The sequence below is a fragment of the Dendrobates tinctorius genome, unplaced genomic scaffold (assembly GCF_039654945.1).
Source record: "Dendrobates tinctorius isolate UK_male_01 unplaced genomic scaffold, ASM3965494v1 ptg000054l, whole genome shotgun sequence".
Classification (NCBI taxonomy): domain Eukaryota; kingdom Metazoa; phylum Chordata; class Amphibia; order Anura; family Dendrobatidae; genus Dendrobates; species Dendrobates tinctorius.
The window spans coordinates 2568088-2592337 of NW_027361722.1; the positions used below are offsets into that span (position 1 = coordinate 2568088).

Genomic DNA, 24250 nt, shown 5'->3' on the forward strand with positions numbered 1-24250 from the left:
ACTGTATTACCTGTACATTGACAATATACACAGAGCTCCAGTGTATAATGTCACTGGTGATCACTGTATTACCTGTACACTGACACTATATACAGAGCTCATGTGTATAATGTCACTGGTGATCACTGTATTGCCAGTACACTATACACTATATACAGAGCTCCTGTGTACAATGTCACTAGTGATCACTGTATTACATGTACACTGACACTATATACAGAGCTCCTGTGTATAATGTCACTGCTGATCCCTGTATTACCTATACACTGACACTATATACAGAACTCCTGTTCATAATGTCACTGGTGATCCCTGTATTACCTGTACACTGACACTATATGCAGAGCTCATGTATAATATCATTGGTGATCACTGTATTACCTTTATAGTATACATTTCTGTGATGTACAGCAGACCGCTGCCACCAAATTGTGACGGACAGCGCAGCTTGTGCCACCAATACGTCACGATCCCACCACTAACACGGGTTTGTCAGCAGATGGAGGGACGCGACGCAGGCCCGGCACACGGCTATCACAGGCACAGTGGGGGCTTATCTCTACTTATCCCACCACTGGCACCATGGGACCAAAACACAGCAAGCTAATCTTGCTCTAACAATTTACCGCAGGGGGGTATTTTGGATGCCCCACCACTGCTAACAACCTTCCAAGAACTGCGGGGATTTATGAATATCCCACTTTCTCAGTTCCACTTTGGAACTCACAGCTCTACGGCGCCCCCCTTACCCTCAGGTCAGTCAGGGAACTGCACCTAGGATAAATAGTCGCCGGATGGGCTGCTTGTTGTGCACAGGCAATTAGACTACTGCAGTAAGGGAATTATCAATGCTTTGGGCCGCAGCCTCCCTTATTCAGCAATATAAGACCCTTACGGACTGCCAACCAGCCTAACCAACCGCACACACCACGCTGCCACCAGCTCCTAGTTCCTCCACTTAAGTTATAGACTTAATGGAGGGGTTCGAAGCCAACCCGAACAGTAGCGTAATTATCTAAATAAGGCGCATAGTTCGTTTCTTAGAGCATAATAGATTTTATCATTTATTCCCAAAATGTGGGCAGTGATTATACAGATAAAAGTTGTTATAAAGTTGAGACATTAAATATGTACAATACAAATATAACATAAAGGGATTAAAAAGACAGAAAGTAACACTCACATGTGCTTAGATGGTATCAGGCAGACCATGTGGAGGGAGAAGGCGGAGCCACACGTCTCCACTCATCTGCACGTCTTGTCAGCACGGACTCTGTAGCTCCAACTGCCTGGAATTTGGTAGGGAATACCTTATAGTTCAGAGTCTGTGACCTCACGAAATGGGTGGTCTGGTGAGGTCCAACCCCCCTTTCTCTAAGTTCTGATTCTTTACTAAAACTTTATAATAGCCATATCTTCACGAGGGAAGTTCGCACAGACACATATATGGTATCATTGTTTGTGATTTACCGAATAGAATCCACCAACACCAATCATGCCATAATTAAGACACTCCATTTGGGAGCAATCCATATCTCAGTTTTTGGAGAGGTTATAATTGTGAAAATTAGGAATTAGAAAGCTGGCCTTGTGCCCTTCGCAGAAATGTGGGTTTTATATCACTGTCATGAGCAAAGCGCACGCTAGGCTTCTTTAATATTTCCTATACCTGTATTCAAACCTCGTGGTTTCAGAACAAAGGGACATCCTTTCCACTTAGCTGTGCTGGGGGTGGATGGGGGAAGGAGGAGGCTTCGAGAGGAAATGCCCGGTTTCCTGTTACCAGCAGCCAGAGGGGTGGAGGTGAGGGGAATGCTTCAGCTGATAGTCTACAATGTTCTCAGAAGGTAAGGGGAGATTCTGGAAGGTTCCAACAGAAAACATCATACCTTACAGACATTTTACATTACACCTCCCCCTTTTAGAGGGCGCTACGGAGGCATTACCTGACGGTTATCGGCCATGCGCACCTCAGCGGGTTCGCCCCGGCGGGACAACCCATCGGCATTACCATGTTCGCTGCCCTTTTTGTGGTGTACAGTAAAGTCGTACTGTTGAAGGGCAAGGCTCCAGCAGAGCAACCTTCCATTGGTTTCGGACACTGTGTGCAACTAGCTCAGAGGGTTGTGGTCGGTTACCACCATGAAGGTGTGCCCGTACAGGTAGGGCTGCAAACGTTGCAGTGCCCACACCATGGCCAGACACTCCTTCTCAATAGTCAAGTATGCCACTTCCCTCGGCAAAAGTTTCTGGCTCAGGTACAACAAGGAGTGCTCCTGGTTCCCAGAGTCGACCTGGCTGAGCACAGCACCGAGGCCAAACTTGCTGGTGTCGGTCTGTACCAGAAACGGGCGGCTGCTGTCGACTGCTCTCAACACTGGAGAGCTGCACAGGGCTGCTTTCAAAGCTTGGAAGGCCGCCTCACAGTCATCTGTTGAGTTGACTGTTTGGGGTAGCCTCTGCTTGGTGAGGTCAGTCAAGGGTTTTGCAAAGGCGCTTTAGTCTTGTACAAACCGCCTATAGTACCCTGCAGTGCCCAAGAAGGACTTCACCTGTTTCTTGGTCCTGGGGGTGGGCCAGGACGTGATTGCGTCCACCTTTTCTGGCTTCGGACTCATGGAACCCCCGCCTACCCGGTGCCCCAGGTAGTGGACCTCGCTCATGCCCATCTGGCACTTTCCCGGCTTGATAGTCAGGCCTGCCTGGTGAAGACGCTTGAGCACCTCCTGGAGATGCTGAAGGTGTTCCTCCCAGATGAAACTGAAGATGGCGATGTCGTCCAAGTACGCCACCGCGTACTCCTCCAGTCCCCGGAGCAGGTGGTTGACCATCCGCTGGAAAGTGGCAGGGGCATTTTTCATGCCAAAGGGCTTGACTGTGGACTCGTACAGTCCAAAGGGGGTGATAAAGGCGGATTTCTCCTGCGCCTCAGGGCTCAAGGGAATCTGCCAGTATCCCCGACTCAGATGGATATGTACCTTGCTTTTGCCAACCGCTCAGAGGTTGTGATGGCGTTGAGCCCCCTGTAGTCCACGCAGAACCGGGTGGTTCGATCCTTTTTAGGCACAAGGACTACAGGTGAGGCCCACGAGCTTTTTGTCCGTCGAATCACCCCCAGCCTTAACATCTCATTGATCTCTTGGCGCATGACCTGTTGCACCTCCTCAGAGATCCGATAAGGTGTTCGCTGTAGTGAGGCGTGATTCCCGGTGTCCACCTCATGAACTGCTAACTCCGTCCTCCCAGGTCGGTTGGTGAACACGACCTGGAAGGGTTCCAGGGTTTCCACCAACTGTGACCGCTGAGATACGGTTAGCAAACCACTTATCTCCATGTCCTCAAGGTACCCATTGGCCTTGGCTTGGGCCAGCATGTCCAGGAGGGGATCTTCCCCCCATCCTCGGGCAGGTTGCAGACTGGTAGGACGCAAGCTTCACGTTCGTGGTGCGCCTTCAGCATATTGACGTGAAAGGCCTTGCGCCTACCCCGAGCATGGTCAAGCGTGACCACGTAGGTGACCGGGTTGAGCTGTTGGTGGACGACGTATGGGCCTTCCCAGGCTGCCTGAAGCTTATCCGTTGGTACGGGGACCAGCACCCACACCTTTTGACCCACCTGGTAGGTCCGCTCCCGGGCGTTCTGGTCGTACCAGTGCTTCTGGTCAGCCTGAGCCTGCATCATGTTGTCATGCACCAACTGCGTCAAGGTCTGCATCTTGTCACGGAAGCGCATGACATAATCCACGATGGACACTTCTGTGGGGTTTGGCTCATCTTCCCAGGATTCTCTTATCAACCCAAGGGGTCCCCGGACTCGCCTGCCATACAGGAGCTCGAAGGGGGAGAACCCGGTCGAGGCCTGGGGAACTTCTCTGTAAGCGAACAGCAGGTGTGGGAGGTACCACTCCCAGTCACGCCCTTGGGTCTCAACCAGCATGCGGAGCATCTGTTTGAGGGTACCGTTGAAGCGTTCACACAAACCATTAGTCTGTGGGTGATACGCACTCGATACCAGGTGCCTCACCTGCATTTTTTCACAGAGAGCCTCCATTAGGCGAGACATGAATTGGGTCCCTTGATCAGTAAGCATCTCCCTGGGAAATCCTATCCTTGAAAAGATGGTCACCAGTGCGTTAGCCACCTTATCTGCCCTGGGTGAAGACAGAGCTACTGCCTCTGGGTACCGGGTAGCGTAGTCTACCACGGTGAGAATGTATTGCTTTCCGGAGCTGCTGGGGACGGCCAGTGGGCCTACAATGTCCACCGCTATTCTCTGGAATGGCTCCTCTATCACCGGCAAAGGAATAAGGGGAGCCTTAAGGGCAGGCCCCGCCTTACCCACTTTTTGACAGGTGCCACAGGAGTGGCAGTATTGTATTACGTCTGTCCCCATCTTGGGCCAATAGAAGTGTTGAGACAGCCGTGCCTTTGTATTGCTGATCCCCAAGTGTCCAGCGAGTGGAATCTCATGGGCAATCCGCAACAACTCAGTTCTGAACTGTAGGGGGACGACCAGCTGTCTTTCCCTCAACCACTCCTTTTGGGAATCTCCGGGTACTGTCTCCCGGTACAACCTTCCTCGTTCCCAGAACACCCTCTCCTTAACAGACTCGGAGGTGGGCGTCTCGGCGAGACCTCTCAATTTCTCCAGGCTTGCATCTGAGTGCAGAGCAGCCTGGAACTCCTTGCTGGAGGCTACCAGAAGTGACGTCAGGGTCCCTCCCTTACTGGGACCTTCTGGAACCTGCTCTGGGTTCACCTCTGGTTCAGACTCTCCTGTAGCAGAAGAGGGTCCAGAAGACAGGGAGCTACCTGCGATCTGGGAACTCTGACTGCGTGTGACAGCTGCTACGTATGCTGTCTCCCTGGGGATTTCTACAGACCCACCAATCGGTGCTGCTATGGGCCCCACCTCCCCATCCACCCCCAACACTTCAGGAGCAGTGCTACTTATGGGCCAGTTACCTTCCTCGGTGGCACTGGTCAGTTGCATGGCATTACCTTTCTCATGGTCCCCATGCACTTCCCCATTTCCTTGAGCACCGTTGCTCGCTCCTGCCAGGGGTTCCTCAGCCGTCTCACTCCGCAGAGTGACGGGGCCGAGCACTTCGGTACCTGTGGACACATCTACCATTTCAAAGAAATGGTAAACGGGTTCAGTCGGCACAGATACATCATCATTTCTAGGAAAAGAATGGTTATCAGATTTCTTTGGTACAGTTACATCACCATCAGCATCATTCCTGGGGAGAGAATGGTTATTAGTTGCCTCATTACTCATCAAGTCATCAGCAGGTAACACATTCAGTTTCCCGTCATCATCATCATCATCAGGGTTAACGTTAAACTTATTATCAGGTTGGGGAGGGTGTCAGGGACGTAGTATGCAACCATCCTCCCCAAGTCAGTCTCCAATAAAACATCAGTGGGCAGGTTTTCAGACACTCCCACTTCCCTCACCCCGCTCCCAGCACCCCAATCAAGGAATACCCAGGCCACTGGCAAGGGACAGCGGGTACCCCCAATCCCGGTGACAGTCAGGGTTTTCCCCTCAACAATCTCTTCAGGGGTCGCCAGTCCAGGACAGATGAGGGTTCGTTCTGCCCCGGTGTCCTTGAGGCCTGTAGCAAGACGGGCCCCACCTGGACAGGTTGAACGTTGTCGTCAATCCTCCCAACCACACCTCCCACCAAAAGAACAGAGGCGTTGGGCCCAGAGGCCTTGGCTGGGGGGTTCTTCGGCTTCCCCGGACAGGTGAAACTGAGGTGACCAGGCCGGTGACAGTGGTAACACAGGCGACTGTCAGTAGTAGGCCTGGTGTTGGCAACAGGGACAGGGCCTCCGGAGGGATGGCCAGCTGGGGCACTAGGGTTGGTTGCAGGCTTACCCCCTCTCCAGCTGGTGGTGACTGGCCTCCGCGTCTCTGGCTTCCGGTTGGCCTCATAGTTGTCGGCGATCTGTCGCCGCTTTGTCCGCATTCGTTGGTTTGCAGTCCAGGATGAACTGTCGGACCTCAGCTGGGCAGAGATGCAGGAACTGGTCTTTGATCATCAGGTCCCGTAGCAGCTCAAAGGAATCAATGGACAGTCCATGGATCCACTGGTCAAAGTGGGTCCTGAGTCCTTGCACCACATCACTGTAGCTATCGTGTAGGCCACGTTGGAGGTTCCGGAACTTCTTTTGGTATACCTCAGGTGTCAGCCGGTATTTGGCGATCAGGGCCTGCTTTATGGCACCATAGTCGTCGTCATCTTCTGGCAGAAGAGAAGCAAACGCCTCCAGAGCTTTGCCTTTTAGCCCTGGGGTCAAGTACCTTGCCCATTGGTCTCTAGGCAGCTGGTACTGTCTGCAGGCTTTCTCAAAGGCTTGCAGGAACGTGTCCAAGTCCCCGTCCTTTTCCATCATGGGAAAATGCTCTGGCCGGGGTTTAGGAGTCTGGACGCTGCTGGGCTCACTGCTTCGGGCTGTGGGGGCATTTCTCCCCCGCTGGAGCATCTCCAGCTCATGGGCCCTCTGCGCCTGGCGCTTGGCTCTCTCAGCCTCTTTTTGGCGCTCAGCTCTCTGCTCCGCTCTCTCCTGAGCTTGCTGGATCAGCTTCAGACGTCCATCATGATCTTCGGCAGGGAATGCATTCAAGGCCGCTTGCAGGTAGGGGTCCAGCCTGGCCTGGTTGCAGGTGGGACCGGCATATGGTGGTTGGACCTCAGCTGCGGTACCACCTTGGCTGGGGCTGGCTCCTGCGCCCGCTGGGCTCTGGGTGTTGTCCAGCTGCACCAGAGCCACGATCAGTTGGTCTTTGTTCTGGTTCGTGGCAACAAGGCCCCGGTACGTGCATAACCCAGCAAGAGTTTCCTTTTTCTGCTGCTTATACCACTCTGCTCCCATCGCCGCCATGGTTGCCAAATAAAAGATAGAAAAGAAAAACGAAGAAAAAGGGAGGGAATACTCTCAAGTACACAAAAATGTCTCAGGACTAGTAACCACTGAGTCTGTTCTCCAAAACCTATGATGCAGGATTCCCGCAGGAACCTTGCAGGTCTTAAATGAAAGGAATGATTGCTCCAACCAAATCACTAATGCTCTAGGATTATCCCACCGCTCTGCCATCAATATGTGATGTACAGCAGACCGCTGCCACCAAATTGTGATGGACAGCGCAGCCTGTGCCAACAATACGTCACGATCCCACCACTGACACGGGTTTGTCAGCGGATGGAGGGACGCGACGCACTGCCGGCACACGACTATCACAGGCACAGTGGGGGCTTATCTTAGTTATCCCACCACTGGCACCATGTGACCAAAACACAGCAAGCTAATCTTGCTCTAACAATTTACCACAGGGGGGTATTTTGGATGCCCCACCACTGCTAACAACCTTCCAAGAACTGCGGGGATTTATGTATATCCCACTTTCTCAGTTCCACTTTGGAACTCGCAGCTCTCCGGCGCCCCCTTACCCTCAGGTCAGTCAGGGAACTGCACCTAGGATAATTAGTCGCCGGATGGGCTGCTTGTTGTGCACGGGCAATTAGACTACTGCAGTAAGGGAACGAATTATCAATGCTTTGGGCCACAGCCCCCCTTATTCAGCAATATAAGACCCTTACGGACTGCCAACCAGCCTAACCAACCGCACACACCATGCTGCCACCAGCTCCAGGTTTCTCCACTTAAGTTATAGACTTAATGGAGGGGTTCTAAGCCAACCCGAACAGTAGCGTAATTATCTAAAAATGGCGCATAGTTCATTTCTTAGAGCATGGAGACAGAGCTAATAGATTTTATCATTTATTCCCAAAATGTGGGCAGTGATTATACAGATAAAAGTTGTTATAAAGTTGAGACATTAAATATGTACAATACAAATATAACATAAAGTGATTAAAAAGACAGACACTAACACTCACATGTGCTTAGTCGGTATCAGACAGACCATGTGGGGGGAGAAGGCGGAGCCACACGTCTCCACTCATCTGCACGTCTTGTCAGCACGGACTCTGTAGCTCCAACTGCCTGGAATTTGGTAGGGAATACCTTATAGTCCAGGGTCTGTGATCTCACGAAATGGGCGGTCTGGTGAGGTCCAACCCCCCTTTCTCTAAGTTATGATTCTTTACTAAAACTTTATAATAGCCAGACACATATATGGTATCATTGTTTGTGATTTACCGAATAGAATCCACTAACACCAATCATGCCATAATTAAGACACTCCATTTGGGAGCAATCCATATCTCAGTTTCTGGAGCGGTTATAACTGTGAAAATTAGGAATTAGAAAGCTGGCCTTGTGCCCTTCGCAGAAATGTGGGTTTTATATCACTGTCATGAGCAAAGCGCACGCTAGGCTTCTTTAATATTTCCTATACCTGTATTTCAAACCTCGTGGTTTCAGAACAAAGGGACATCCTTTCCACTTAGCTGTGCTGGGGTGGATGGGGAAGGAGGAGGCTTCGAGAGGAAATGCCCAGTTTCCTGTTACCAGCAGGCAGAGGGGGGAGGTGAGGGGAATGCTGCAGCTGACAGTCTACAATGTCCTCAGAAGGAAAGGGGAGATTCTGGAAGGTTCCAACAGAAAACATCATACCTTACAGACATTTTACATTACAATTACATATGTACATGGGGTATAGAAGGTGTGGGTTACATATAATACCCCAGTAATACCCTCTTACCTATCATCTCCAGTACATAGGGTATAGAAGGTGTGAGGTACATATAATACCCCAGTAATACCCTCTTACCTGTAATCTCCAGTACATGGGGTAAAGAAGGTGTGGGGTACATATAATACCCCAGTAATACCCCCTTACCTGTAATCACCAGTACATGGGGTATAGAAGGTGTGGGGTACATATAATACCCCAGGAATACCCTCTTACCTGTAATCTCCAGTACATGGGGTATAAAAGGTGTGGGGTACATATAATACCCCAGTAATACCCCCTTACCTATAATCTCCAGTACATGGGGTATAGAAGGTGTGGGGTTCATATAATACCCCAGTAATACCCTCTTACCTGTAATTCCCAGTACATGGGGTACAGAAAGTGTGAGGAACATATAATACCCCAGTAATACCCTCTTACCTGTAATCTCCAGTACATGGGGTATAGAAGGTGTGGGATACATGTAATACCCTCTTATCTGTAATCTCTAGTAAATGGGTTATAGAAGTTGTGGGATATATATAATACCCTAGTAATACTCCTCTTACCTGTAATCTCCAGTACATGGGGTATGGAAGGTGTGGGGTACATATAATACCCCTGTAATACCCTATTACCTGTAATCTCCAGCTCATGGGGTATAGAAGGTGTGGGGTACATATAATACCCCAGTTATGCCATATCACCTGTAGTCTCCAGTATATCGGGTATAGAAGGTGTGGGGTACATATAATACCCCAGTAATACCCCCTTTCCTGTAATCTCCAGTACATGGTGTATAGAAGGTGTGGGGAACATATAATAACCCAGGAATACCCTCTTACTTGTAATATCCATTACATGGGGTATAGAAGGTGTGGGGTACATATAATACCCCAGTTAAGCACTCTTACCTGTAATCTCCAGTACATGGGGTATAAAAGGAGTGGAGTACATATAATACCCCAGTAATACCCTCTTGCCTGTAATCTCCAGTACAAGGGGTATAGAAGGTGTGGGGTACATATAATACCCCAGTAATACGCTCTTACCTGTAATCTTCAGCACATGGGGTATAGAAGATGTGGGGCACATATAATACCCCAGTAATACCCTCCCTCCTGTAATCTCCAGTACATGGGTTGTAGAAGGTGTGGGGTACATATAATATCCCAGTAATACTCCTCTTACCTGTAATCTCCAGTACATGGGGTATAGAAGATGTGGGGCACCTAAAATACTCCAGTAATACCCTCCCTCCTGTAATCTCCATTACATGGGGTATAGAAGATGTGGGGCACCTATAATACTCCAGTAATACCCTCCCTCCTGTAATCTCCAGTACATGGGGTATAGAAGGTGTGGGGTAAATATAATATCCCAGTAATACTCCTCTTACCTGTAATCTCCAGTACATGGGGTATAGAAGATGTGGGGCACCTATAATACCCAAGTAATACCCTCCCTCTTGTAATCTCCAGTACATGGGGTATAGAAGGTGTGGGATACATATAATACCCCAGTAATACTCCTCTTACCTGTAATCTCCAGTACATGGGGTATAGAAGATGTGGGGTACATATAATATCCCAGTACTACTCCTTTTACCTGTAATCTCCAACTGATATTCCCGTGTCTCCTCACTGACTGGGTTTGTGATCCGGACACGGAGTCTCCTCCCTGCGTCGTTTCTCGGAATTATCACCGTCTTATTATCATCTATCAGCCGGTATCGGTCAGGGAGTTGCCCCCCGTCTACCTCCCAGGTCACCACCGTCTCCTCTCCATAAAACTGGACGCTCACGGCGATGTCTTCACCCGGCCGGCTGCTGTTACTGGTTATGGTGGAGATCATAACTGGATCTGGAAGTATCAGGAGAAGGTCGGTCACCTCCAGTCATGGACCTGGGCCTCCTAAGGGTGTATAGTGCAAGCTCTGTGGTTATTATCAGCTCTTACCTAGTACAGTGATGGGTACCGTGGTCAGGAATCTTCCATTATCCCCGTAATACACCACATTGTACACACAGGAGTCGTTGTTCTCGACGTCTCTCAGGCTCCAGCACCCGGTGCTCATGTTATAGAGGAGTCTGGGCTGGTAGCGATTAGAGTGCCACATAGTATCACACCACAGCTCCAGTAGTCGCGTCTCGTGACCTCCACATTCTCTGTATAGGTCTAGAACGCCGTCAGTATGAGGACATTTCATGCTGCAGTCGGTGATGTCTGATTTTCTCCGCACATAGACTCCTCCTGATGAGAGTAGTGGTATTGCCAGGGTAAGGAGAGCTGTGTAGACACAAAGTAAGAGTGGTAGAATAAGCATAGCTCCCACCTATCCCAGGTCCAGCGGGACAGTCACGAATTTTGGACACTGTCACAATGTTCCCCTTCCCTTTTATGGCAACAAAGCTACATATATTTGTATATATACAGTACAGACCAAACGTTTGGACACACCTCTCATTCAAAGAGTTTTCTTTATTTTCATGTCTATGAAAATTGTACATTCACTCTGAAGGCATCAAAACTATGAATTAACACATGAGGAATTATATAATTAACAAAAAAGTGTGAAACAACTGAAAATATGTCTTATATAAGTAGCCAGATTTTGCTTTGATTACTGCTTTGCACACTCTTGGCAAGGTGGCTACTTTGAAGAAACTAGTTGTTTCACACTTTTTTGTTAATTATATAATTCCACATGTGTTAATTCATAGTTTTGATGCCTTCAGAGTGAATCTACAATTTTCATAGTAATGAAAATAAAGAAAACACTGGCTACCCATCCACTTCAGAATTCAGTATAAATTTATTACCCTCACCCACAAAGCTCTCCATGGCTCAGCACCACCCTACATCTCCTCCCTTGTCTCAGCCTACCACCCTACCCGTGCCCTCCGTTCTGCTAATGACCTGAGGTTAACATCCTCATTAATCAGAACCTCCCACTCCCATCTCCAAGACTATTCACGAGCCGCGCCAATTCTTTGGAATGCACTAACCAGGCTAGTACGATTAATCCCCATACCCCACAGTTTTAAGCGTGCCTTAAAAACTGATTTGTTCAGACTGGCGTATCGCCTTAACGTAAATATCCCTGTGTGGCTCATTTCTAAATTTTTTACCATAACTATGTTCCTCGCATCATGTTCTCACATGCTTTTTGCATTTAATAGCCCTCTGTGTCTGTACTGTTACATATTTAGACTGTTAACTGGTTCATGCAGCAACAGGAATATCAGATTCTTACACTAGGGAAGGTCCAAACCATAAAAACAATAAAAGCAATTGTTACCATCCACCTTTCGTGTCTCCTCTTTTCCTCATAGACTGTAAGCTTGCGAGCAGGGCCCTCATTCCTCTTGGTATCTGTTATGATCTATGTGATTATTGTTATGCTGTAATGTCTATTGTCTGTACAAGTCCCCTCTATAATGTAAAGTGCTGCGGAATATGTTGGCACTATAGAAATAAAATTATTATTATTATTATTATTAGAAAACTCTTTGAATGAGAAGGTGTGTCCAAACTTTTGGTCTGTACTGTATATAGCCACACACATACATGTGTATATATATTACATTTTCTCCTTTTTTATGTATATTTCTGTACCTTACACAGTGCCCTCTCTTGTTATGTACAGTACCGTCCCTTACATATTGGATTATATAGAGCCCTGTTTTTTATTACATAGCGTCCTCTTGTTAGCTGTATAATGCAATGATGGCTGATGGAGCACGGGAAAGCTTCCTTTCTAATGGAGGAGCTGATGGATTGGTTGTCTGGTCACCGGCTCCTCGATCAGCAGTCATTTTATATCTAAAATGAGAGGGGACTATGTAATAATAGAGGGCGCTGTGAATAACAAAATTAACAAGATTACACTGTGTAAAAGACAACACTATACATAACAGCAGAGGAAGCTATATAATAAGGGACGGCACCATATATAACTAGAGAGGATGGTACGTAATAAGAAATGGTGTTATGCATAATAAAAGAGGAAACTATGTAACTAAGGATGGTGTTATACAGAATTAGTGAGTACACTATATACTAAGGGACTTTGTTATACATAATAAGTACGTATACTATATGCTGAGGGACCATGTTAGACATGGTGAGTACACTATATACTAAGGGACTGTTAGACATAATAAGTGAGTACACTATATACTAAGGGACAGTGTTATACATAATAAGCGATAACGTCTTCCTCCACCTCCCCCTGTTCCTAAGGCCATTATAAGTTCCCCTTGCTCCCACTCCAATCCCCCACACCCCTTATTGTCCTCCTCCCCTCGCATCCCATCATTGCCTTCTCCCCCATCACTATCTTTGCTTTCTCCCCCACCACTCCCATCATTACCCATTCCACCATCTCCATCATTGCCTTTTCCCCCACCATCGTTGCTTTCTCCCACACCACTCCCATCATTGCCCATTCCACCACCTCCATCATTTCCTCCTCCCCACCACCATTACTGCCCTTTCCACCACCACCATTGCATTCTCCCCCACCACCCCATCATCATTTATTTTTCCCCACCATCCCATCATTGCCTTCTCCCCTACCACCCCATCATTGCCCTCTCTATCACCCCCATCATTGCCTTCTCCCCATCACTCCCACAATTGCCTTCTCCCCATCACCCCCATCATTGCCTTCTCCCCATCACCCCCATCATTGCCTTCTCCCCATCACCCCATCATTACCTTCTCTCCATCACTGCCTTCTCCTCATCACTCCCATCATTGCCTTCTCCATCACCCCATCATTGCCTTCTCACCATTACTCCCCTCATTGCCTTCTCCCCATCACCCCCATCATTACCTTCTCTTCATCACTGCCTTCTCCCCATCACTCCCATCATTACCTTCTCTCCATCATTACCTTCTCTCCATCACTGCCTTCTCCCCATCACTCCCATGATTGCCTTCTCCCCATCACTCCCATGAATGCTTTCTCCCCATCACTCCCATCATTGCCTTCTCCCCATCACTCCCATCATTGCCTTCTCCCCATCACCCCCATCATTGCCTTCTCCCTATTACCCCCATCATTGCCTTCTCCCCATCACCCCATGATTGCCTTCTCCCCATCACTCCCATGATTGCCTTCTCCCCATCACCCCCATCACTGCCTTCTCCCCATCACCCCCATCATTGCATTCTCCCCATCACCCCCATCATTGCCTTCTCCCTATCACTCCCATCATTGCCTTCTCCCCATCACTCCAAATCATTGTCTTCTCCCCATCACTCCAAATCATTGCCTTCTCCATAGCCCCATCATTGCCTTCTCCCCATCACTGCCTTCTCCCCATCATCCCATCATTGCCGTCTCCCCATCACCCCCATCATTCCCCTCTCCACCACCTACACACACAGACACACACACAGCACCATTCACCTCTCTGCATATTCTCCCGCAGCGCTATGCATGCACACACACCACCACTCATCTCTACACACACACATACAACACACACACCATCTCTCACCTGTCTGCAGCACCACCGGTGCCCGCGCTTCCTCGCTCTAGCACAGGTGGCCGCTGAATGATAACGTCATCCAGCGGCGCTCCTCTCTGTGTCAGACAGGAAGCGCTGCGCCGGGCAGGAAGCAGGACAGATCCTTGCAGCTCGGCTCCTGCTATTTTCTCTTGCAGGCAGTGGAGATGCTGGGATCGCTCACTGCCCGCCGCACATGAGGGCAATCTGGTCAGGGGCCCCCGGAGCCTCGGGTCCGGTGAAACTAGCCAGATTGCCCTCATTATTAGCCGCCCTGCAGGGGCCCCCTGGAGCCTCTGGACCCCGGTGCTGCCGCACAGATTGAACCGGCTGTATGTCCGCCCATGCATCAGAACATTACTACCCTTACTTGGGTATCTGGCCCGGTGAGCAGAAGTAAGGAAGGGGCTTTATTGGCTGAGACATGCTGACAGCATGGCGCTCCACCCTTTTTCCTCCTGTTCACTGGGACCCAGGGACAGGGGTGGCACTTTCCTGCTGGGCCGGTGGCATTATGAACCAACTGTATCGCTCCTGTCTGATGTGGCACTAGTTCTGTTAGGAACGGCGGAACGCACTAAATAAAAAATATAATTAAAGTGCGTTCACCGCTCGGGGTCCACCGTGCAGTAGGTGAAATAACCGCTGCTAAGTGGTGGCAGAAGCAATATGGCGGTATTGTGCACAGGGTTAACCGTCACCAAAGTGCACAGAGCAATCTCTGTTAAATCACAGAGATGCCTAAGAACATAAACAAAAGAGCTGAGCCTGTTAAGGTCACAAGTACTCAGAGTAGTTACACACATGGTATAAGGTCACAGGAATAGCCAAAGATGGCGGTACTAAGTCCTTCTAGACCTACCGCGTGTGTAGCGTCGCAGCCGCGAACGCTTAAGTGGACTGCTGCTGCAGCGCGGTGTAGGACACTGCCGCTATACGACAATGCTAGACGCAAACGCAATGTCGGACGCTAGCAGCTGTGGACAATGAAGCAGAGGCGCACTGGCGCTGGTACTAAACTCAATCCCTCACACAAGCGTAATATCAAAGGGTAGGGGTTTCAAATGAGTCATTCACCAGAATCATGCATTCATCGTCATTCACACAGCAGTAAGTATAGTCTATACTAGCGCATGGCAGAACAGCCATGCGCGCTTTTTATAGCAGCTGGGACCTTCCAGAAGCTTCCAGATCTCCGAGATGGACCAATGAGATCTGGAGAGGGACCTGAGCACATGACTCCTGATCTCCAATGGGAGATCGTCTCATGAGCATGCTCAGAAGGTGGATGGAAGGACTTAGCCTCTGGAGAGATTTGCTGCAAGGCAATCTCCTCTGCAATCTCCTCTGCAGTAGATAAACAGCAGGAGACTGCAGAATGTGAGGGTCTGGATTCCTGCATAACGACCGCAGAAACCTGACTCCTAACATTACCCCCCCTAGGGCCCCTCCCTCCCTGAGACTTCCGACCCACCAACTTGTGCCTATTAGTGGTGTAGGTGTCAGATTCGTCCGAAGGCAAGTCTGATGTCCGGGTAGTTGACAAGGAAACCCGGGACACGCAGAAGGCATCAGGGATGGCAAGATCGCCAGGTTTAAGAAGGGACACATGGGAGACAATGGGAGCGGAAGTTAAAGTGGGACGCCGCCGTGTGTCGGCGGTCGTCGCCACTCTCCGTTTGCAGAGGCTATCCCGTGAACAAAAGGCACAGGCCCGAATATATTTTTTTACATCCCGAGCCCTGTGCGGCCACCAATAAGACCTAGCCAGGAGTTTTGTGGTCTGCATATAGCCGCAGTGACCACCCCTCCTGGAAGTGTGTGCCCACGCGAGAACCCTCGGCCGAAGGTGATGAGGGACAAAGGTCTTACCCTGCGGCACAGAGTTTGGCCATTGCGGGGCGCTGTTGTCTGGAGCAACAGCATGTTGACAACGGTAACCGCAAATGGAGTCTTGTGCCGGACACACCTCGAGAACGGCGCGAGACACCTCAATGGGCTCAGGGGGTGGAATCTCTGGCTCGGGTGGTTCCAGAGGCTCAAAAAAGTTGGGAGCTGAGGTAACCTTCTGCTTGGATTGAGCACGCTCCATACCGCGCTCCGAAAAATGGAGGTCAATGCAGGTGGAAATGGCTATCAGCTCCTCCAAAGTTGCGGGTACCTCTCTGGTAAAGAGAGCATCTTTGACGTGCTCCGCCAAACCTCTCCAAAACACAGGGATAAGGGCTTTGTCAGACCACTCCAGCTCGGAAGCCAGTGTCCGAAAATGAACGGCATACTGACTAACCGAGAGGGATCCCTGGGTCAAAGCCAGAAGCTGAAGAGAGGTGTCGTGCATGACCCGTGGACCGAGGAAGACCTGCTTAATAGCTGTTAAAACTGAGCAGCAGTCCGAACCTCTGGGTCACCTCTCTCCCATAGTGGCGTAGCCCACTCCACCTTGCCCGACAGAAGGGAGACAATAAACCCCACCTTGGTCCGCTCAGTAGGGAATCGCACAGCCAGTAGCTCCAGCTAGATAGAGCACTGGCTGATGAAACCTCTACAGGAGGCGCCATCGCCAGAAAATTTGTCGGGCAACGGGAGGTGGGTAACTGTCGGCGCGTGGGAGGACGTGGACATACGCGTAACCGCGTCAGTGATTGCTTGCACAGCAGCTTTGGTGGATTGCGCAGCTGAGAGAGCCCTCTCAAGAGTGGCCAACAGGCCCTCAAGCTGCCTAATGCACTGCAAGAGTTGCTGCTGTTCTGCCATCACTAGCCAGACCCTGGCGCTAGTATTATGTTAGGAACGGCGGAACGCACTAAATAAAAAATATAAATAAAGTGCGTTCGCCGCTCGGGGTCCACCGTGCAGTAGGTGAAATAACCGCTGCTAAGTGGTGGCAGAAGCAATACGGCGGTATTGTGCACAGGGTTAACCGTCACCCAAGTGCACAGAGCAATCTCTGTTAAATCACAGAGATGCCTAAGAACATAAACAAAAGAGCTGAGCCTGTTAAGGTCACAAGTACTCAGAGTAGTTACACACACGGTATAAGGTCACAGGAATAGCCAAAGATGGCGGTATTAAGTCCTTCTAGACCTACCGTGTGTGTAGTGTCGCAGCCGCGAACGCTTAAGTGGACTGCTACTGCAGCGCGGCGTAGGACACTACTGTCCTTTAGAAAAGCCGGCCATTCAGTGCGGTGTACTGTAAATATACACTGACAAGTTTAATATAGTATACATGTATACACATAGTATAGGTATATATGTATATATATAAAAGTAAAAAAAATAGGCAGCACTCAAATTAAATGTGAAAAAAAGTGGATACTTTACTGATCCTCAAGTGGCAACGTTTCAACGGTGACCCGTCTTTATCAAGCCTTGATAAAGACGGGTCACCGTTGAAACGTTGCCACTTGAGGATCAGTAAAGTATCCACTTTTTTTCACATTTAATTTGAGTGCTGCCTATTTTTTTTTACTTTTGTTAATTTGGCTGTTTGGACACTGCTGAATAGGTTTTGCACCAACTATATAATTTTGGTAGTGCTGCCCTTTTTTTGATTTATTTATGTATATACAGCGCCTACAAGTAGTATTCAACCCCCTGCAGATTTAGCAGGTTTGATAAGATGCAAATAAGTTAGAGGCTTCAAACTTCACCCAAGAGCAGGATTTATTAACAGATGCATAAATCTTACAAACCAAAAAGTTATGTTGCTCAGTTAAATTTTAATAAATTTTAAACATAAAAGTGTGGGTCAATTATTATTCAACCCCTAGGTTTAATATTTTGTGGAATAACCCTTGTTTGCAATTACAGCTAATAATCGTCTTTTATAAGACCTGATCAGGCCGGCACAGGTCTCTGGAGTTATCTTGGCCCACTCCTCCATGCAGATCTTCTCCAAGTTATCTAGGTTCTTTGGGTGTCTCATGTGGACTTTAATCTTGAGCTCCTTCCACAAGTTTTCAATTGGGTTAAGGTCAGGAGACTGACTAGGCCACTCCAACACCTTGATTTTTTGCCTCTTGAACCAGGCCTTGGTATTGTTGGCTGTGTGCTTTGGGTCATTGTCTTGTTGGAAGATGAAATGACGACCCATCTTAAGATCCTTGATGGAGGAGCGGAGGTTCTTGGCCAAAATCTCCAGGTAGGCCGTGCTATCCATTTTCCCATGGATGCGGACCAGATGGCCAGGCCCCTTGGCTGAGAAACAGCCCCACAGCATGATGCTGCCACAACCATGCTTGACTGTAGGGATGGTATTCTTGGGGTCGTATGCAGTGCCACCCAGTCTCCAAACGTCACGTGTGTGGTTGGCACCAAAGATCTCGATCTTGGTCTCATCAGACCAGAGAACCTTGAACCAGTCTGTCTCAGAGTCCTCCAAGTGATCATGAGCAAACTGTAGACGAGCCTTGACATGACGCTTTGAAAGTAAAGGTACCTTACGGGCTCGTCTGGAACGGAGACCATTGCGGTGGAGTACGTTACTTATGGTATTGACTGAAACCAATGTCCCCACTGCCATGAGATCTTCCCGGAGCTCCTTCCTTGTTGTCCTTGGGTTAGCCTTGACTCTTCGGACAAGCCTGGCCTCGGCACGGGAGGAAACTTTCAAAGGCTGTCCAGGCCGTGGAAGGCTAACAGTAGTTCCATAAGCCTTCCACTTCCGGATGATGCTCCCAACAGTGGAGACAGGTAGGCCCAACTCCTTGGAAAGGGTTTTGTACCCCTTGCTAGCCTTGTGACCCTCCACAATCTTGTCTCTGATGGCCTTGGAATGCTCCTTTGTCTTTCCCATGTTGACCATGTATGAGTGCTGTTCACAAGTTTGGGGAGGGTCTTAAATTGCCAGAAAAGGCTGGAAAAAGAGATAATTAATCCAAACATGTGAAGCTCATTGTTCTTTGTGCCTGAAATACTTCTTAATACTTTAGGGGAACCAAACAGAATTCTGGTGGTTTGAGGGGTTGAATAATAAATGACCCTCTGAATAAACTTTTCACAATTTAAAAAAAAATTAAACAAAGAAATAACATTCTTTTTTGCTGCAGTGCACTTCACACTTCCAGGCTGATCTACAGTCCAAATGTCACAATGCCAAGTTAATTCCGAATGTGTAAACCTGCTAAATCTGCAGGGGGTTGAATACTACTTGTAGGCACTGTATATATATATTTCATAGATGGCAGAATAGGTGAAAATTCAACTGTCGGCATCTGTAAAATCATTACAGAACACGACAGGATATGAGACATGGTTACATACAGTAAACCATTGCATATCCGTTATATTTATATATGTCCCTCACTAATAATGTTAGTAGTGTACTGTATGTGTGTGAAGTTTTGGAGCTGTAGGTGTTAAATTAAAGGATTAATTCACGGGAAAAACTGACGTGGGCTCCCGCCCAATTTTCTCCGCCAGAGAGGGCAAGCCAGTGACTGAGGGCAGATATTAATAGCCTAGAAAAGAAAAATACATCTTTATTTAGAAAACACATTAAAAAATAAATAACAGAGATACATGTGCAAAAATATACTGCTTGTCACAGGTCACATAAGATATCTTGCTGCATAAAGTGCTTATGTTATGAAATCAAAGTGTCATTATACTCAATATATATGTTTTTAGAGCACTACCATCACATATTTAGCATATAAAATATATTTAGTGACACTTAAATAAATTACTAATTCTTTTTAAATATCAACATAGTAAATATTAAGCTCAATTATACTTACATGCAGATAAAAGTCACTTATTACCACAGAAAGTGCTTAGTGCATAGCTATCTAATCTATAATAGATTTAAAAAAATTCATCCATTATAATACATTTATCTATTAATACAGAGTTTCTAACAAGGTGCAAGTATGCATAGCAGCAAAAATTGGTAGAGCACACATTATAGTGAACAAGTCGCAAATGGAATTAAGGTGGTCAAGAAGCAAGATAAACCCAAATGTATGTATACATGACCTGTGATGCAGTTGAGACACCCCGACGCACGTTTTACATTAGCTTCTTCCTGGGGGATGTGTCACTAATTTTTTTTTTTATATACTAAATATGTGCTGGTAGTTCTCTAAAAACATATACAGTATATTGAGTATAATGACACTTTGATTTAATAGCATAAGCACTTTATGCAGCAATCTATCTTATATGACGTGTGACAAGCAGTATATTTTTGCACATGTATCTCCGTTATTTATCTTTTAATGTGTTTTCGAAATAAAGATGTATTTTTCTTTTCAATATTTGGTGTATGCTTCCAGTTTTCTGTAGGATTATAACCTCCGAAGCAGCTTTGCTACCTGGGCAAACCCCAGAAAGCTCTGTGGGGCTTTTAGATTTTGCAGAAGATCCCATTCCAGTACTTGATGGACCTTCTCAGGGACCATCCAAAATCTAGCAGCTGACACCAGGTATCCTAAGAATTGCACCTCCTGAATGGCAATCATTTATTTCTGAAGTTTAGCCTACGGTTTATTATCTTATAATATTTGTAGATTTTTAGTACCTGCCTGACGTGTACCTGATGTGTCCCCAAATCAGGGGAATAAATTAGAGTATTGTCATTGTATACCACCATAAATTTGCCCACCAGATAATCTAGTTAAGTTACTATGACTTTCCATGCCACTGAAGCTCTGTGTGGTCGAGGAGCAATGTATGTAGAATTCCCAATGGGGCTATAATGGGGGTAATCTGGCTATTAGCTCATTCAATAAGATAAATTAGTGGTCGTCTTAAAGTCAGAACACTCTGGAGGTATACTCACACAATCAGTATTTGTTTGCTATAGAGCTTATTTTGGGCTTTTTTATTATAAAATTTCAGGTAGTTTTGTAATAATAGATGCAAATTAAATATTCTGCATAACCACCTTGTTAAAGTTGCTTATCTCAGCTCCTATAGTCTTTTCAGGCTAAGTGCACACGTGGATTTTCCTCCTGCGGATTTTTCCGTGCAGATTTGAAGAAATCCGCAGGTCAAATGACCTGCATTTTTCCTGCGGATTTCTTCCTGTTTTTGTGCGGTTTTTTGCGGTTTTCCCCCTGCGGATTTGGAGAATGGAGCAGGTGGAAAACCGCACAAAAGAAGTGACATGCTGCATTTTTTGTACCGCACAAAAAACGCGCGGAAAAAAACGCAGCGTCTGCACAGCGTTTTTTTTTTTTAATTGATTTACATTGTACTGTAAATCACTTTGCGGATCCGCAGGAAAAATGCATCATGTTGACATGGCCTCAGATATCATACTCCATAACTATTTGCATCAGACTTTGAGCTACTTGCAAGTACCAGTGTGAAAAAACTAGAGTAATAATAAGTTTTATTTCTATAGCGCCGACATATTCCGCAGCACTTTACATTTCAGAGGGGACTTGTACAGACAATAGACATTACAGCATAACAATAATCACATAGATTATAACAGATACCAAGAGGAATGAGGGCCCGGCTCGCAAGCTTACAGTCTATGAGGAAAGAGGGAGACACGAAAGGTGGGTGGTAACAGTTGCCCTGGTTGTATGGACCAGCCATAATGTTAAGTGTGTAACAGTACAGACACAGAGGGCTAATGGATGCATAAAGCATGTGGGAACATGATGCGGGGAATCTGGTTATGGTAAAACTTTTGGCTGTGCCACCCAGGGATAGATTAGGTTAATGTGTTGAGGCGATAGGCCAGTTTGAATAAATGCGTTTTCAGGGCACGCTTAAAATTGTGGGGATTGGGGACTAATCGTATTGACCTGGGAAGTGCATTCCAAAGAATTGTCGCAGCACGTGTATAGTCTTGGAGACGGGAGTGGGAGGTTCTGATTATTGAGGATGCTTACCTCAGGTCATCAGCAGAACGGAGGGCGCGGGTAGGGTGGTATATTGAAACAAGGGAGGAGATGTAGGATGCTGCTGAGCCATGGAGAGCTTTGTGGGTGAGGGTAGTAAGTTTGTACTGGATTCTGGAGTGGATGGGTAGCCAGTGTAATGACTGGCACAAGGTAGAGGCATCGGTGTAACGATTGGTAAGGAATATGATCCTGGCTGCAGCATTCAGGACGGATTGGAGGGGGGAGAGTTTGGTAAGAAGGAGACCGATTAGAAGAGAGTTACAATAGTTGAGACGAGAATGAATAAGAGAAACAGTAAGAGTTTTTGCGGAGCCAAAAGTAAGAAAAGGTCGAATTCTAGAAATGTTTTTGAGGTGCAGATAACAAGTACGGTATATCTTAATTACCCAGATGACTATGTTTTGCCAACCAAGAAGAATTTACTTTTTATCTGTATATTGGCTTTTGGATTTAGGTGTGTTGACTAGAGTTGAGCGAAACGGGTCGAAAAAATTCAAAAGTCGCCGACTTTTGGCAAAGTCGGGTTTCATGAAACGAAACCCGACCCTAGGATGAGGTCGGCGACTTACGCGCCAAAGTCGCGTTTCAAAAGTTTGTTTTGCGCTCTTTTTCAGCCAATCAGGATCCACGGACACTGTGGGCAACGTGATGACATAGGCAGGGGTCACCACCATCTTTCAGAAGGGCATGCAAGTGATTGGCTTGCTTTGGTGGGCGTCACAGGGGGTATAAAAGGGCGTGCACACCGACCGCCATCTTACTTCTGCCGATCTCAGTATAGGGAGAGGTTGCTGATTCTGTAGGGAGAGCGTTAGGCAGGGAAGAAGACAAAAAAACTGCCTCTGCTGCTAGCGATTTGGCCTGCACAACACACCAGTCACTGTGTGTGCAGTGCAAGGGGAGGCTATATAGTGGTGTATCAGTGGTGTTGGTTGTTGGGCTGCCTTCTAAGGCTTCCTGACATTCCTGCATTGCTGTTTACCCACTGCTCCGCAAACTGCTTTTTTAAAAGCAATCCCAATTTTTTTTTTTTGTCCTGCTGAGAAGAAAAAAAAACTGCTTCTGCTGCTAGCAATTTGGCCTGCACAACACACCAGTCACTGTGTGTGCAGTGCAAGGGGAGGCTATATTGTGGTGTATCAGTGGTGTTGGTTGTTGGGCTGCCTTTTAAGGCTTCCTGACAGGCTGGCATTGCTGTTTACCCCCTGCTCTGCAAACTGCTTTTTTAAAAGCAATCCAATCTCCCTTATCCTCTAGTCACTTTTGTCACAGCTGTGCCATCAAGCCTGTGACATAGCGCTCAGATATCAGTGGGCCTCACACAATCCAAAAGTGTCCAGTGTCCAAAAGTGTGTGCAGAGATTCAAAATCTCCCTTATCCTCTCGTCACTTTGGTCACAGCTGTGCCATCGAGCCTGTCACATAGCGCTCAGATATTCATTGGGCCTCACACAATCCAAAAGTGTCCAGTGTCCAAAAGTGTGTGCAGAGATTCAAAATCTCCCTTATCCTCTAGTCACTTTGGTCACAGCTGTGCCATCGAGCCTGTCACATAGCGCTCAGATATTCATTGGGCCTCACACAATCCAAAAGTGTCCAGTGTCCAAAAGTGTCTGCAGAAATTCAAAATCTCCCTTATCCTCTAGTCACTTTGGTCACAGCTGTGCCATCGAGCCTGTCACATAGCGCTCAGATATTCATTGGGCCTCACACAATCCAAAAGTGTCCAGTGTCCAAAAGTGTCTGCAGAAATTCAAAATCTCCCTTATCCTCTAGTCACTTTGGTCACAGCTGTGCCATCGAGCCTGTCACATAGCGCTCAGATATTCATTGGGCCTCACACAATCCAAAAGTGTCCAGTGTCCAAAAGTGTCTGCAGAAATTCAAAATCTCCCTTATCCTCTAGTCACTTTGGTCACAGCTGTGCCATCGAGCCTGTCACATAGCGCTCAGATATTCATTGGGCCTCACACAATCCAAAAGTGTCCAGTGTCCAAAAGTGTCTGCAGAAATTCAAAATCTCCCTTATCCTCTAGTCACTTTGGTCACAGCTGTGCCATCGAGCCTGTCACATAGCGCTCAGATATTCATTGGGCCTCACACAATCCAAAAGTGTCCAGTGTCCAAAAGTGTGTGCAGAGATTCAAAATCTCCCTTATCCTCTAGTCACTTTGGTCACAGCTGTGCCATCGAGCCTGTGACATAGCGCTCAGATATCAGT

At 47.5% G+C, this 24250-nt stretch overlaps 1 protein-coding gene across 3 annotated transcripts in view; it reads right to left on the reverse strand.

The window, feature by feature from the left end:
- Nucleotides 1–24250, reverse strand: part of LOC141091442 (uncharacterized) — a 185176-nt gene that overhangs the window by 70504 nt on the left and 90422 nt on the right. For all 3 annotated transcript variants that reach the window (XM_073577009.1, XM_073577010.1, XM_073577007.1), the window contains exons 2-3: nucleotides 10609–10938; nucleotides 10258–10512 (exon numbers count right to left, since the gene is read on the reverse strand). In XM_073577009.1, the coding sequence (XP_073433110.1) occupies nucleotides 10258–10512; nucleotides 10609–10938 (585 nt within the window). The remainder of the gene's footprint in view (nucleotides 1–10257; nucleotides 10513–10608; nucleotides 10939–24250) is intronic.